The sequence below is a fragment of the Musca vetustissima genome, unplaced genomic scaffold (assembly GCF_032173495.1).
Source record: "Musca vetustissima isolate MV318-11 ecotype Yass unplaced genomic scaffold, APGP_CSIRO_Mvet_v1 utg98850, whole genome shotgun sequence".
NCBI lineage: Eukaryota > Metazoa > Arthropoda > Insecta > Diptera > Muscidae > Musca > Musca vetustissima.
In genome coordinates, this window is record NW_026883217.1 from 1,477 (window position 1) to 17,673 (window position 16,197).

General features: G+C 33.7%; 2 protein-coding genes and 1 pseudogene across 2 annotated transcripts; all 3 read right to left on the minus strand.

Annotated features, from left to right (window-relative positions):
• Nucleotides 1–4,712: 4,712 nt before the first annotated feature.
• On the minus strand, nucleotides 4,713–5,574 carry LOC133330067 (protein D2-like). The gene is made up of 2 exons (XM_061538537.1): nucleotides 5,413–5,574; nucleotides 4,713–5,190 (listed from the first exon to the last, which is right to left on the minus strand). Exons 1-2 carry the CDS (start codon nucleotides 5,557–5,559, stop codon nucleotides 4,714–4,716), a joined length of 624 nt encoding a protein of 207 aa, XP_061394521.1. The 5' UTR covers nucleotides 5,560–5,574; the 3' UTR covers nucleotide 4,713.
• A 4,460-nt stretch (nucleotides 5,575–10,034) lies between these two features.
• LOC133330066 (protein D2-like) lies at nucleotides 10,035–10,727 on the minus strand (annotated as a pseudogene).
• Nucleotides 10,728–12,614: 1,887 nt separating this feature from the next.
• Nucleotides 12,615–13,324, minus strand: LOC133330068 (protein D3-like). The gene is made up of 2 exons (XM_061538538.1): nucleotides 13,175–13,324; nucleotides 12,615–13,103 (listed from the first exon to the last, which is right to left on the minus strand). The coding sequence occupies exons 1-2, from the start codon at nucleotides 13,322–13,324 to the stop codon at nucleotides 12,615–12,617; spliced, it is 639 nt and encodes a 212-aa protein (XP_061394522.1).
• Between the last annotated feature and the right edge of the window lie 2,873 nt (nucleotides 13,325–16,197).

Genomic DNA, 16,197 nt, shown 5'->3' on the forward strand with positions numbered 1-16,197 from the left:
AATCTACAGGTCAAGCATATTAGATCTAAAATTCTAGTAATTTTGCAGTTATAATTTCTAATCCCACCTATTTCGATTATTATAGATCATTTTCAATTTTTAAATGCTTGGACAAAAATACAAAAATTATACGTTGATTTTATGCAACTGTAAGTAGTGACAGTTCGGAACGGAGGATGGCTGCAAATTAACATCAGTTCGTACTGACCAAGAAATTGTCATAGCAGTAAAAGAATACACATTTAAGAGTTCAACGGAATTTGTGAATTGGAAATAACCTCAAGAACAGAGCGTGGACAGGCCCAGTCCTACATTCATGGAAACTATCAAGAAATTTCATTTATTTCTGAAAATAATCGGAAAGCCTTTTACCACAGCTCATACTAATTGTAATTCGACCCAGTCAAGAAATATTATGTTCACGGATGAATTAAAGAAAAATATTAAAGACTCAGACATGAAGAAATTACTGTGAGAAAGTCCAAAAATGAAAGGCTCATGTATTGCAAGGGTATTGCAAGGGTATTGCGAAGCAGTGCATGTTTATATTTTTATGGAGTTAGATAATTTACGAGATTTATGAAGTAATCGACCGGATTCTTTATACAAATGTGTTGGAAAACGCTATGGTTCCCTTCGCTGATGAAGATATACCGTTTTATTGGGTGTTTCAGCTTGTCAATAACCTCTAAACTAGGGATAAGTAAATCGACTTTCGACTAATCGACTTTTTGTATTGAAAAGTTTAAAAGTCGAAGTCGACTTTTGATTTATTAGAAAATCGTAAAGTCGACTATTCAAGATCGACTTTCGATTTTCTTCATAAATACTTGGTTTTTTTATCACAAAGTTCAAATTGCCCAAAAATTGCACTTTCCGGAACTTTGCTTTATCTGTTCACAATAATTCTTATAAAAAAATTAAATTTTTAGTCGATTTTGCAGATGTCGGTAAAAGTCGAAAATCGATTTTGAACAGTTTTGGCAAAATCGACAGATCAAAAAGTCCACATTTTCAGTCAAAGGCAAAAATCGAAAAGACTAAAAATCGACTTTCTGGTCAGAGGCAAAAAAAGTCGTCTTTTGTGCTCGACTACGTATCCCTTCTCCAAACATACACCAAAATGTGTCAAAGTTTAGTTGAGGGAGTCAAAAATCAGGGTTTTATAATGGCCATCATAATCATCAGATCTTTACTGTACAGAAAAATATTTGGAGTATCATAGGCAGAAAAATCAAAAGAGTTTCACAAACAAACAGACAAAACCTCTCCCCTGAGGTTGAGGATGCAAGGAATAGTGCACCCAAGTATTATCTATCCACGGTTTCGTGTAGCGCACATATAACCAGTTCTCCCAATATTCGGTATTTTGAAGATTTTGGGGTTTTTCAACCATTTTGGCAATAATTTGATATTTTTGGATCCTAATGGCAACAATAGCTTCCAAATTTCGGTATTTTGGTATGTCTATGCACTTCTGTCAATAAAATTGGATGAATAATTTGAATTCCCATTGGCCCAAATTTGGGGGTAATCTCGATATTACAGTAAGCCCATTATTGGGCACAAATATTTCAATTTAGGTCCTCGTTTACACGTAACCCCCATACAATGAGTCCTGTGTGTTTAATTGCATAGTTCAATTTCCCAACCAGAACATCTGTATTTCGTTTTCTCTTGGTAGTAATTTACCATGGCATAGTTCACATAGAAAAATACATATTAAACGTCATTGACAACTGATTAGGTTATTTTCGCGGATTAAAGGTCACTGTACCGGATTAAGACTTACTACTGATTAAAAGTCATTGATACCGGCTTACGGGCCATTTTTTGGCCACTTTTAATTAATTATCATTAAAAATGGTTCAAATGGTGGGTTCAACAAATGGGTATAATTGGTAATGTCTTGAAGTCATCTGCCTATACTAATTTTTTTTAGATAGGAGAAATATGCACTTTTCAGACAAAAATCCGTATTAAGGGAACCTCCCCCATTCTCGATTTTAATTTTTCAAGATTTTCACATATATATATTTGAAGATTTAAAATAGAAGAAAAGTAATTTACAAAAAAATGTTGTTGTTGTTTTTTGTAATTAAAGAAACGTCCTTATTTTTTATGGCGGGCACGATAACTCCTCACTGGAACATCGGAATCCGAAAATTCCAACGGTGTTAGAAAGAGTACATGTCTGTCTCTCGTATGAACTAGGATTATTGACTTCGCTCTAAAATTAACAAAATGGTGGACCTTTGAAAAAATATTTTTGGAAAATCGCCGATTTTTTACCAAAAACCAAGGTAAAAAATAAGGAAGATCTTCACTGTTTGGCTTTATCCTAGTTCATACGATAGCTATACACTCACAGAGAAACGTGTAAAAATTTGGAATCGATTGGGTAATTAGTTTTTGAGTTATCGTGCCCGCCATTCGCAAAAAAAATGTTTAGAGAAAAACGCGTTTAAAGTTTGAGAAACCCTTTAGCCGTCACTTGATGCTGACACAATAAATCGGCTATATCTTGAAGACTTCTTGAGATTTTCATTTGAAATTTTGTAGGCACATTTTTTAATTATATGAATAGTGCAATGTCGGGATATCTGCGTTTAATGAATGTAATTCATAAAACTGAAAATACTGATTTCTTGTGACACAAACATTTTTTGTCCTCTAAATTTTTCAATTTTGTTTTCAAGTTGTCTTCTTCTTGCCACGTTTCTTCTTCTTTACTTAAATGTTCATGTTCTGTTGATATATTGTATTTAGCATTTATATCGAAATAATTTGGAAAATGCATATGCGAATTTTGTAATACTAAAGCAGAGGTCGGTGTGTTTGAAATAAAGAAACTGTGCAATGAAAAAGTAGTCACAATCGAGTGAGGATGAAAGTCGTGCAAAAATAACAAACACCACATAAGGGGAGAGGCCGATAACGATGCCAAAATAAAACCCAGCCGAATTATGAATGGTGGTTGTAGTGATGCTTTTTCTTCGGAGGAAAACATTTGTTCTTATAACAAGAGAGAGGAAAAAAGAGCGCAACTACTGGTAAAGTAATCCGAAGTAGGAAAATATCTGAGATATTCATGTAATGTTTTCATGTTTTGGAGAAAAATAGCGGATTTTTCATAATTATAAAAATTATTTACTTTGATTTATTTGTATTAATAGGTATTATATATATTCGTATTAACGAAATTATAAAAAATATTCAATAATCGTTTTTCTGTGTAACTTCCATATATAAAGGACGATTTTTAAGAGCTATAGGACAGCTATATAACTTTTGTTAGGTTTTGTTGAAATTTAATTAAATTCTCATCCGATGTTATATAAATCCCCTTTTTTGCCTGTTTGACTAGAACAGTGAACCGAATTGAGTACAGAAGGATATGTAAATGTTACTCCCAGGACTGTACTTTTGTTCCATGGCACAAAGTTTTACAAAGCCTACCAATTTGAACTTAGAATAATGTGTGTTACAGACTGTAAAATTTGAATCGATTCAATTTGAACGAATTATTACCAAACATATTTTTTGATTCAGAAATTAAATGACATATTTTTCGGAATGACATTTCATTAGAACCAGTTCAAGCAAAGTGTGCGTCATTTAACCAAGGTTTGTAATTGTGCATATAGAACTGGATTTAGTCTGACATGATGTTTGTCATTTTTAAATTAAATTGATTCAAATATAATTATAGCTTCCATATATAATGTAAATGTGTAACAAAAAATCATTTACATATAATTCTGATTTTTCACTTCTTGTATATGCCCGAATTAGTGTAGGGAATCATATAGGCGGCCTGGTCCGACTTTACATAACATTCTAGATTCGTTATGTGGGTGTAAACAATTGTTGTTTAATACCAATTACTTAATCGCAATATATATTCGCGTGTTTATATTCTAATTGTTTGTTTAAATTTATGTTAAAATAAATTATAATAATAAAAAATAAAAACGGCTATTAAAGTTCAGTACACAGCCACTTGTCCACTAGAACCAGTTCGACGGCAATGACGACAGGTAGAAGTAACAAATGACCAAAACCACTACACACGAAATTGTACAGAGATAAAAAGTGATCTTTGAAGGTCTTTTAAATAACAGTTAACTGATATGAGCTAATAAAATGCATTGCAAGCCGATCAGCCAAGTCCAACAACAGCAACAACGACTAGTAGACTGGCAGACGTCTGCATTATCTTAACCTTGATTGGTCTTGAAATATATATACAAATACATGTGTAATTAAAAACCCACTAAAAGTTGACTTACAGGCAAACATAAAGGCCAGGTCCGTGTTTCTTTTATGCTGCATGACAAACCGACTAACATATCGCCAAAGAAATTTCCATTGTTAATTTATGCTAAATATATTTGTGTATCGCTATTTATTAATTAATTTATGTTATTGCTTTCGCTGGGCGCAAGCAGCTGCTGCTGCTCACCGTTTGCTAATTAAAAGATTGATTAGGTTTATAAGTTAAGACTACCGGTTGGTTGGTAAGATCAAGCGACCGATCGACCAACCAACCAAAAAACTAGTTTCAAATTTTGGTGATTTGGTACATTTTGAAACAAACCAGATGAGTTGTGTACGTGTGCATGCATTACAAAATCCGTAGTTAAGGTGTAAACATTAATGATTTAAGAAGAGGCTGGCTACCTCCTGCGTTGCTCATTCATCCATCATTCATTACAAACCCAATTGTTTGTATAAAATCGGTACATAATCATCATATTGAGCCTGATAGAAGTTGCCGGCCAATGGGGCACCCAAATTATATTTTGCAATGAATTTTTTGGTTGAGAATTTCTCACGTCCCGCAGCCTCAGTGTTGCTGAAACGTTTCTCATCGAATTCTAATTTTTTGGGTTGTTTAAACAACAAGAAGACATAACGATGAAGGCCAGTATCCTTTGGTGGTCCAGAGCCAACATAGGCACTCAAAACTTCACCTTTCTTAAGTTGATCACCAGGAATGTTACCCACCAGCCAATGATGCCATTCTCTCATGATAGGTTCCTTGCGGGAGGGAGCATCAGGATCGGTCATAAGTAGGGTATAATAGGTACCGGCCTCAGCTTCCCATTCCACCTTTGGTTCATTTTTCACTTGAGTGGGTGTCAATTCCACGCCTTTGTCTGCCAAGATGCCATTGTCATAGGTAATCTAAAAACAAACAAATTTCACACATTCATTAACATTTCTTTATGGCCCAGTTCTGTGGAACAAAATTTAATTCTAGCAACAAAATATATTTCACTCAATAATTAAAATTTCGTTATGACCCATTTTTATAGAAAAACATGTTTCTAGAAACAAAAAGAGAGAATACAAAAATCTCCATTGTCATAACACATTTTTTTTGTTTTCTTATTCCTTTACAATCACCTTTAGAAAATGTTTGGGTCCCTCGTCCAGGACATCGGGTATAACTTCTAAATGTTTCATAAACTTGGTTATTTCACTATCGCCCGCCTTTACAACTGCTAATCCGCCAATTAAACTTATCGCCAAAATATATTTAAAGGTCGTCATGTTTGTTTTTTGTATTTTATTTCAAAAATTTATTACTACAATTTTTTTTTCGAAGGCTGAGATCTTTATTGATTTAATGTTAAATGTTAACTGAATATTGCATTGATGAAAATCTCTGTTTTAAGTTTAAACAGCTGTATACCGTTCAATACGTTTTTCTTACTTTTCGTTTGGGAGCTTTTATTCAAAGTATTATTCAGACATAGCTTAAATAAATAAAGCTTATACGCGTAATGAATATAACTTTCAACTTACATAGCTATGTTGTTAACATAACCTAAGTCCTCTTTAGACTTGATGATATTTATATCAGTGTATGAAATTGATGTGAATTTATGAAAAAGGTTTTTGTAAAAATAAAAGTCCACATTTCTGTAGTTTTAAAATATTTCGAGGTGTTACCCTAATAATAATACAATACAATACATTACCGAGGTAACATCTCACAATTTTCGTTGGAAAATGATTTATATTAAATATTGACATTTTCTGGAACTATGAGGCTAAAAATGCTCGCGGGACAAATTGACTAAGGAACCACTTATTCTCAATTTAAAATATTTACTATAGTGAACTTTGAATAAGCTACAGCTTAAAAAAACAAGTTTTGTTAAAAAAATCTGTTATATACCAGAGACTCCTCTTGTGTCCGATTGGTTTTGTCCTCTGTCTCTTCCCTCAATTGGTTGTTGTTTGTTTTGCACGTGGTTGTTTAGAGTTACCTACTGTTTCTCTTGTTTACAACGACAATCTATTTACTCACTCCATTGTGGCTAGTTTTGCATTTCATTGTTTCTGTATTTCAGGCACTGCTACTCTGCATTGATGTTCCAAAATTCGCATATGTATTTTCCAAATTATTTCGATATAGATGCCAAATAAAATATACCAAACAAGTACTGATATGACAAGCTAGTGTGAACAAGTGTGTTGAGGACAAGCCAAAAGTAATTGTTCTAATGAAGCAAAAATCTATACTAATAAAAGAGTAAAAGTGATTGACTATATTAACAATTCATTAACGCCAGACGAAACGGCGATCCAAAGTTGTCAGATAAGGCTTTTTTTGGAAATTCGTATACAATATACATATACGATTGGATTTGGGTGAACCGAAAAATCTGGTACACTTAAATTTGGAAATAAGATTACTACTGCATTGTAGGTATGCTAGTAGTTTGGGAAATACGTACTTATGTATACTAAATTTGGTACAATTTGAATTTCGGGTGAATCAATAGCGCTGGAATCCTGAAATTTTGAGTTAGGATCACTCTTTGTGTGTAGGATTGGAGCTCGTAGGAAGTTTTGGAAATTTCTACTAATGTGTACTAAATTTGGTACAATTTGCATTTAGGTGAACCAATAGAAGGGAACACTGAAATTTGGAAAAAAGATTATTGTTGTAGTGTAGGATTGGGGGTGTGAATGTAGTTTTGGAAATTTGTACTTGAGGGTACTAAATGATACTAAATTTGATCCAATTTGGATTTAAAGCTGGAATACAAAAAAATTAAATTAATAGTACTAAAAAATGACATAATAATGAAATTAATATTACTCATAGTGCGAATAACTGGATATGTAGGTAGTTTGAGAATTGGTACCTATGTGTACTAAATGATACTAAATTTGAATACTTATGCGTACGAAAGTACTAAATTTCATGAATCCTAAATAAATTACATTAATATTACTGTTGGAGTGTAGAATTGAGGTATGTAAATAGCTTTGGAAATTCGTACTTACGTGTAACAAATGGTTCTAAATTTGGTACAATGTCGATTTAGGGTAAACCGATAGGTCAGCAATCCTGAATTAGATTGACTTTAGGTGATCCGATCTAATTTGGATTTAGGTGATCCGATAGAGCTGGAATCCTGATATGTGGAATTAAGATTGGGGTATGAGGGAAGTTTTAGAAATTCGTACTTATGATTGTTAAGGTAGGTAGGTATATTAATATGTACTAACTGTTACTAAATTTGGTTTGGGTGAAAATTTGAAATTTGGAAATTTTTTTGGAATTAAGTATTACATGAGTACACTGGGTAATAAATGATACCAAATTTAGAGAACATAGGTTCTAAATGGTACTAAAATTTTAATTATGGTCGGCATATGCTAGTAAGTAAATAAATTAAATGTCTGTGCCATAGAAAATCCCCCAACACCACCAAAAACAACTCTTTTTTCGCTTTCTCTCTCATACAAGAACACAGCATTTAAAGTTTTATGAATTCCTTTCATAAAATGCAGAAATCCGAGCAGTGGCAACACTTTCTGAACACTATTCATATAATATACGAAGTATTTTGAATAATGGTTGGTATTGTTTTTTAAAAAAAATTCCATATTCGTTAGTGAAGTAGGGGACATATGCTAGTAAGTAAATAAATTAAATTACTGTGCCATAGAAAATCCGTCACCACCACTAAAAACCACTCTTTTCCTTTCGCTCTCTCTCTCATACAAGAACACAGCATTTAAAATTTCATGAATTGTATTCATAAAATGCAGAACTCCGAGCATTAGCAACACTTTCTGAATATAATATTCGAAGTATTTTTTCTTGTGGCGAAGGGTATAAAAACTGATTAAATGAATTGTTTCAAATTATTATTATTTATTTTCAAAGACTTCAAATGTTTACTATGGAGCTTTGTGATCCTGCTATGAGCACATGCTCAGTTGTGGTAAAATCGGGTTAAAAAGACCGAAAAGCTCTTCAAGTTCGGTCAAAATTTGCTCGAATGCTATGACGTGTTGCACAGTATTGTGAAACCCTAATTTGGGATTTTACACCATTTAGGAACATATTCAGCTATTTCACTTTGTCTTAGGATGAAGCTTGGAGAAGAAGATACAACTATAAAATTTTATAATTATATATATATATATATATATTCACTGTTGCCTTCTTGCAGTGGTATTCCCATGTTTGGTGTTCTTTTAAAAAGTTGATGTTGCAGTTCTAACCTTGTTTCACATCAATCGTTTTCTGTGTAATGACTATTTATATTGTCACTGAAATTGTGATTGCATGCTATACAATATATATGTATGCATTATAAATATATGCATGAATGAACCAATTTTTTACAAGTTCCATTAATATTAAATATATTATTTGTTTAATAATCTTGCTTGCAAATTGTAGAGTATTTATAAATAATTATAGGAATGCAAATGGTTACAAATCGATAAATACCTTACAAATGTGATTTGGGACACGACATTATTATTGGCAGAAAAACACATTCGATAATTTATTTTAGATTATATTTGTGTGTGATAAATGTGATGTAATTACATTCATTATTTTATTATAAGTTGTGAAAAAGAAAATTATTCTATACCACATTTTGTTGCATGTTGGAATTTTCAATAGACCGAACGACCATATGATTAATATTTAAAAAAAATTGTTTACTTATTTTTGGTTTTGTTCAAGTAGCGAACATGAGTTTCATATGATAAAGGTCTTGCTATGGGTCTCTTGTGTAAAAGAGAGCACAATTAGTTAAACAGGGATCTATTTTCTATACATTCCACCTAAGATAAGAGATTTTTATATTAATAAATTATTGTGTAAATGCACAACGAAGAGAAAAGGTCCTTCACTCCACGAAGAATATCCGAGTCATATAGATCCCCGTTTGCAGGTTTAATTGGACCAAACACTACCACACTATAATTGACATCACTTGTTGCAATGCAACGCTTATACCACTGTTGTTGTTGAGTTTTTATGACGCATACGATGAGGAAATTCTCGACAGATCAAATTCTATTATTAGAACAAATATTTTGAGTTCGAGATTAGGCTAAGCAAGAGTAGTTTAAGTAGTACCTAAGGATACATAATTTACAATAAAATCAGTGCAAAATCAGAACAATCGGGAGCATCGTGTCTCATTTATTTCAAATACAGGCGAGCTGCGGCTGTCTGTATATTTTACATTTTTTTGGTCCTTCGAGTTAAGAGACTCAGTAGAATCAGCGAAGGAATCAAGCAAATGCAATAACAATTTTGAGTGAGGAGTTCAAGAATTGTTAGAGATTTTCTGTTCCAACAGTAGTTTACGTAGTACCTAAGGATAAATAATTTACAATAAAATCAGTATCTTACAACCACGCATAAAAATGGGTCGTATGGACCGTGTCTCATTTATTTAGAGTACAGATAGGATGCAGGCGTTTGGTACTGTTTATTTCAATACGTTCACTGTCGCTGCCAATGAGCAAAAAAGAAGTGGCCATTTGACCATCTACATGTTTATAAATTATCAATATCTACTCGCTTTGCTTCAGACTTCAGGAAAAATTTCGTTTTTGATTTCCTTAACCGATCATAATCAAAAAAATTGTATGTTTGTATTCTGATTCTGTGCATCTTGATATACTTATTATTTATTATTGGTGAAAAGGTGTACTATATAATTTAAATAACAACTGCGAGATTTGTCTTCTTTTCACGACCATTTCATTGGAATATCCAATTGTTTGTATAGAATAGGTACATAATCATCGTATTGCGATAGGAAAACATTACCGGCCACTGGAGTGCCCAATTGATATTTTTCCATAAATTGTCTAGTGTATAAATTTTCACGACCAGCAGCTTCGGTTTTACCATGACGTTGTTCATCAAATTCCAATTTGCCGGGTTGTTTAAATAGTAATATGATATAGCGATGTAAACCGGTACCTGGTCGGCCACCAGCACCAATATAATCATCTAAAACCTCCCCATTATCTATTTGATTACCAGGAATATTGACCACTAGCCAATGAACCCAATCACGCCAGGCAGGATTTGCACGAGATGGAACATCAGGATTTGTCAACAACAAAGTATAGTATGTGTCATCTGTCTCTGGCTCCCATTCGACATTCGGTGGGTCCTTTACTTGAGTGGGAGTCAATTCTATGCCTCTATCAGCCGATATGTCATCGCCTTAGGTGACCTAGGGAAATTGAGTTATAAAATAAAAAAGTAAAGTGCCCATTCATACCTTTAAAAACTGCATGGGGGCCTCATCCAGGACATCGGGTATAATTTCATGTTCTTTCATTAATTTTGTCAATTCACTGTCTTCGGCATTTACCACAACAAGTACTACACCAATTAAATAGATAACCCATATATATTTAAAGGTATTCATGTCCTTTTGTCAATTACCGTCCAATTTTTATAGGTTCAGATTATGGTGGCCTCAATGAATACTGGGTATTGAGATCAACTGAAAAAAACTATTTATATTCAAAATTTAAACCATTGTAGTCACAAAATTGTGATGTTGCACGCAATTTCATTATTTGCAGAGGCTTTGTACTGGATAATTGACCACATTTAATAGCTAAAAATGTTGATAGTTACATATTTGTTTCAGATCCGTCGAACCTGTAAATAATAGTCCATAGGACAATCACAGCAATAGGCGTGGATTTTTAAAGAATATTTTTTCATGGGCCATCGGAGCAATAGGCGTGGATATTTAAAGAATATTTTTTCATGGGCCATCGGAGCAATAGGCGTGGATATTTAAAGAATATTTTTTCAAGGACCATCACAGCAATATGCGTGGATTTTTTAAAGAATATTTTTTCAAAGACCATCACAACAATAGGCGTGGATTTTTTAAAAAATATTTTTTCAAGGACCATCACAGCAATATGCGTGGATTTTTAAAGAAAATTTTTTTAAGCACCATCACAACAATTGGCGTGGGTTTTTTAAAGAATATTTTTTCAAGGACCATCACAGCAATAGGCGTGGATTTTTAAAGACATTTTTTCAAGGACCATCACAGCAATAGGCGTGGATTTTTAAAGACATTTTTTTCAAGGACCATCACAGCAATAGGCGTGGATTTTTAAAGACATTTTTTTCAAGGACCATCACAGCAATAGGCGTGGATTTTTAAAGACATTTTTTTCAAGGACCATCACAGCAATAGGCGTGGATTTTTAAAGACATTTTTTTTCAAGGACCATCACAGCAATAGGCGTGGATTTTTAAAGACATTTTTTTCAAGGACCATCACAGCAATAGGCGTGGATTTTTAAAGACATTTTTTTCAAGGACCATCACAGCAATAGGCGTGGATTTTTAAAGACATTTTTTTCAAGGACCATCACAGCAATAGGCGTGGATTTTTAAAGACATTTTTTTCAAGGACCATCACAGCAATAGGCGTGGATTTTTAAAGACATTTTTTTCATGGACCATCACAGCAATAGGCGTGGATTTTTAAAGACATTTTTTTCAAGGACCATCACAGCAATAGGCGTGGATTTTTAAAGACATTTTTTTCAAGGACCATCACAGCAATAGGCGTGGATTTTTAAAGAATATTTTTTCAAGGATCATCACAGCAATAGGCGTGGATTTTTAAAGAATGTTTTTCAACGACCAACACAGCAATAGGCGTGGATTTTTTAAAGAATATTTTTCAAGGACCAACACAGCAATAGGCGTGGATTTTTAAAGAATATTTTTTCAAGGACCATCACAGCAATAGGCGTGGATTTTTAAAGAATATTTTTTCAAGGACCATCACAGCAATAGGCGTGGATTTTTAAAGAATATTTTTTCAAGGACCATCACAGCAATAGGCGTGGATTTTTAAAGAATATTTTTTCAAGGACCATCACAGCAATAGGCGAGGATTTTTAAAGAATATTTTTTCAAGGACCATCACAGCAATAGGCGTGGATTTTTAAAGAATATTTTTTCAAGGACCATCACAGCAATAGGCGTTGATTTTTAAAGAATATTTTTTCAAGGACCATCACAGCAATAGGCGTGGATTTTTTAAAGAACATTTTTTCAAGGACCATCACAGCAATAGGCGTGGATTTTTAAAGAATATTTTTTCAAGGACCATCACAGCAATAGGCGTGGATTTTTAAAGAATATTTTTTCAAGGACCATCACAGCAATAGGCGTGGATTTTTAAAAAAAAAAGTTTTCAAGGATTTTAAATTTTTTATTTTTAAAGATATTTAACACATACAAACATATTTTATATAACGTACAAGTTTTTCATTCATTTCATTGGAATACCCATTTGTTTGTATACAAGCGGTACATAGTCATCATATTGAGCTACGAAAACATTACCAGCCCATGCAGTACCCAGATTATATTTTTCCATAAATTTCCGTGTGTAGAAGTTTTCCCGTCCAACAGATTCAGTATTGCTGTGACGTTTTTCATCAAATTCCAATTTTTCGGGTTGTTTAAACAGCAGTATGATGTAACGATGTAATCCCGTATCCTTCCGGGCACCCGAACCAACATATTCCCTTAAAACATCGCCATTTTCTATTTGATTGCCAGGAATATTAACCACTAGCCAATGAGTCCATTCTCGCCAGGCTGGATTTTCACGAGATGGGATATCAGGATTGATCATTACCAATGCATAGTAAGTATCATCACTATCAGCTTCCCATTCAACGTTTGGTTGATCCTTTACTTGCGTGGGAGTCAGTTCAACACCTCTATCGGCCGAAATACCACCAGAATATGTAACCTAGAAAAAATCAAGCCTATATTACTTAAAAAAAATCTCATTAAATAAATATCCTGGTCGCAGTTACGCACCTTCAATAAATACATGGGGGCCTCATCCAGGACATCGGGTATAATTTCAAGGTTTCTCATTAATTTTGTCAGCTCACTGTGTTCGGTGTACACCACAACCACTTCACAAATGAAATATATTATACAGATGTATGTAAAGGCCGTGGCCATATTTCACTTTTTATTTATTCGATAGGGTAATATGTGTATTTTTCTGATGTGTAAACTGAACTGACTAACTTTTTGTTTCAAATGTCCGGCTTAAACTCAATATTCTTGATATTTATACAAACAATATTAGTTGTTGCATACACATCTTATGTCGTGTGTTATTTTAAAATTACACAATTTTTAAGTAATCTAAGAGGGCTCGGAAGTAGTATATTAAAATATCGAAAAAAATAAAAAAAACTTAATTGTAAAATAATAATAATTTTGTGAAAAATATGAATGAATAGTTCAGATTTTGAATGAATGAACAAAATTATTATTATTTTTTTTTTAAATTTGGACTGAACTCAATACAAATCTAAAAAAATATAATAATTTTGTCAATTTGTGTATACGGTCCAAATTATTTAAATCGCTACGTATTTAAAATTATTTTTCATTATTGTAAAAAAATAGCCTAGAGAATAATTTAATGGCGATTTTGTATTTAGTTGTCATGATACTGGACTTTTATTTTCAGAAAGAATATACTGTATTTCCCGAATGCAAGGATGTATCAACGTCAAATTTTGTTGACATTTGGTCAAAAAAATAGTTATATGGTCTGGAAAAAATCGGGGCTCATTTGTGGTTAAAATACATGATTAACTTCTTACACATTCTCCCCCAAGGTGTAGGGCATCACGATGAGGACCTATACCAAACCGTAAACTGACATTCGATAAATCATGTTAGAGTGGTTGATCATTATATGGCGGTGTTAAATATTCATACAGTCACAGCTCGTATGTACCGTTCTTGTTGAGTGGTTGTAAGACACTGATTGATTTGATCTTTGGAGAGTTCTGCGTCATAAAATCTGAACAACAAATACCTTATCAGCGTTGCAGGTGGGTACAACACTCTTTTCGTAAAACACTACAACGATTAAATGTTCTGTATTACAAAATTCTGTTCAAAGTATTTTAAACAGGGGGCTACCGGAAAATTGTGCCAATATTGCTACTGCTATTAAAATCCAAAATATAAAATTACATACTGGAAATTGGGGCTTCCCTAAATGGTGGACCAATATTGATAACTTTTAGTACGAAAATTTACTACCACACAAAAACCCATAATACCAAATTACAGACAATTGGGTTGAAGGATGTGTCCAAAACCTCTAATGCCCAACTTGAATCCGAAATACTAAAATTTAGCCGTTTCTTTTGAAAAGTGTATCTAAAACCCCCAAAATACCTAATATAGTTGTACAGAACAGGCGCAGTGTTCGCAGGGTTTGGTGGATGTACTCAAGGAGTACAACGCCGATATTATTGCCTTACAGGAAATGCGATGGAAAGGGACTGGTGTAAGTAACTCAGATGATTACACCCTGTATTCTATGTGCCATGAAACGAAACATGAATTTGGCTGCGGATTTATGGTTAACAGGAGAATAAAAGACCTCGTCTACAGATTCACTCCAGTAGATGGGCGAATAGCTATAATCCGTATAAAAGCGAAGTTCTTCTACATCAGTCTCATTTGCACCCATGCTCCGACCGAAGATAAAGATGAACAGACCAAGGACATATTTTACGAGCGCCTAAAAACAGCATATGATCGTTGCCCTGGCCACGATTTTAATGCTGGAGATTTTAATGCAAAAATCGAAAGGGAAAATATATTTGTCCCCAACGTCGGAAAATTATGCCTTCATAAAGAAACATCCGTCGACGGCATGAGGTTGATTGACTTTGCGGCAGCAAAAAACATGGTACAAGGCACCAGATCCAAGCATCTCCATATATACAAGGCCAACAGGATTTCTCCTGATCAAGCAACGAAAAATCAAATTGATCATGTTGTGATAGACGGAAGTCATTCATCCAGTGTATTAGAAGTTCGATTGATCCGAGAAGCGAATATCGATTCGGTCCACTACCTTGTAGCAGCCAAGGTTCGCACTCGGCTTCGCAAAAGTGCGATCAAATGTAACACGGAAACTCGACGTCGAAAAGCTGCAAACACAACAGGTAGTAGTATTCCGCTCAACTTACCCACTTGCTTAAGGAAAGCACTCCTTGTCCCGATAATAGTATAGAAGCACAATGGCAAAGAATTGCCCACTCCCTACAAACTGCAGCAAAAGCAACACTTGGATACAAAAAACCACCATCAAACCAGTAAGGAAAGTAGTAAAGTCGGACGGGGCCGACTATATGATACCCTTCACCACTATGGGTATATTAAACAGGACTATTAGCATGAAATTGGATGAAATAAAATATGTGATATTTATCTAAATGTGAATCTACCTAGATCTATCCATAAAATATGTAAATCGACTTCAAACAAATATAAATAGGTCATCCGTTGGGCTATGTCTGTACTTCTGGAAAACGCAACTATATAATTTTATGCTTAATTTTGTACGATGTGCAAACTTTGATGTCAATCTGACTAACATGAGGAGTTTGATACCCAATTGACTTGAAATCGGGCAAAAATATATATGGTGCGTCAATTATTTAAAATCAATCTATAATAAAAAGGGCTATATCTATCTAAATCTGGACCGATTTTCACTAAACTTGGCAGACATCATTCTAGGCTCTATTCAGTACGTTATGCCAAATTTCGTGCAAATCGAAAGATATATAGGGACCGTTTACATTAAATCGGTTAAATATATATATGGGAGCTATATCTAAATCTGAACCGATTTTTCCCAATTTCAATAGGGTTCGTCCTTGGGCCGAATAAGTGATCCAATTCGGATCATAAATGCGACCTGTACTTTGTTTACAATTTAACATGGACAGACGGACGGACGGACATGCATAAATCGACTTAGAAAGTGATTCTATGTATATTCTCAAAAGGAA

Excerpts from the sequence above, each read along its gene's own strand:
- LOC133330067 (XM_061538537.1), bottom strand. The coding sequence starts at position 5,559 with ATGACGACCTTTAAATATATTTTGGCGATAAGTTTAATTGGCGGATTA. Across the intron at positions 5,191-5,412 it reads GACCCAAACATTTTCTAAAG|ATTACCTATGACAATGGCAT; the intron begins GTGATTGTAAAG and ends GTTTGTTTTTAG.
- LOC133330068 (XM_061538538.1), bottom strand. The coding sequence starts at position 13,324 with ATGGCCACGGCCTTTACATACATCTGTATAATATATTTCATTTGTGAA. Across the intron at positions 13,104-13,174 it reads CCCCCATGTATTTATTGAAG|GTTACATATTCTGGTGGTAT; the intron begins GTGCGTAACTGC and ends GATTTTTTCTAG.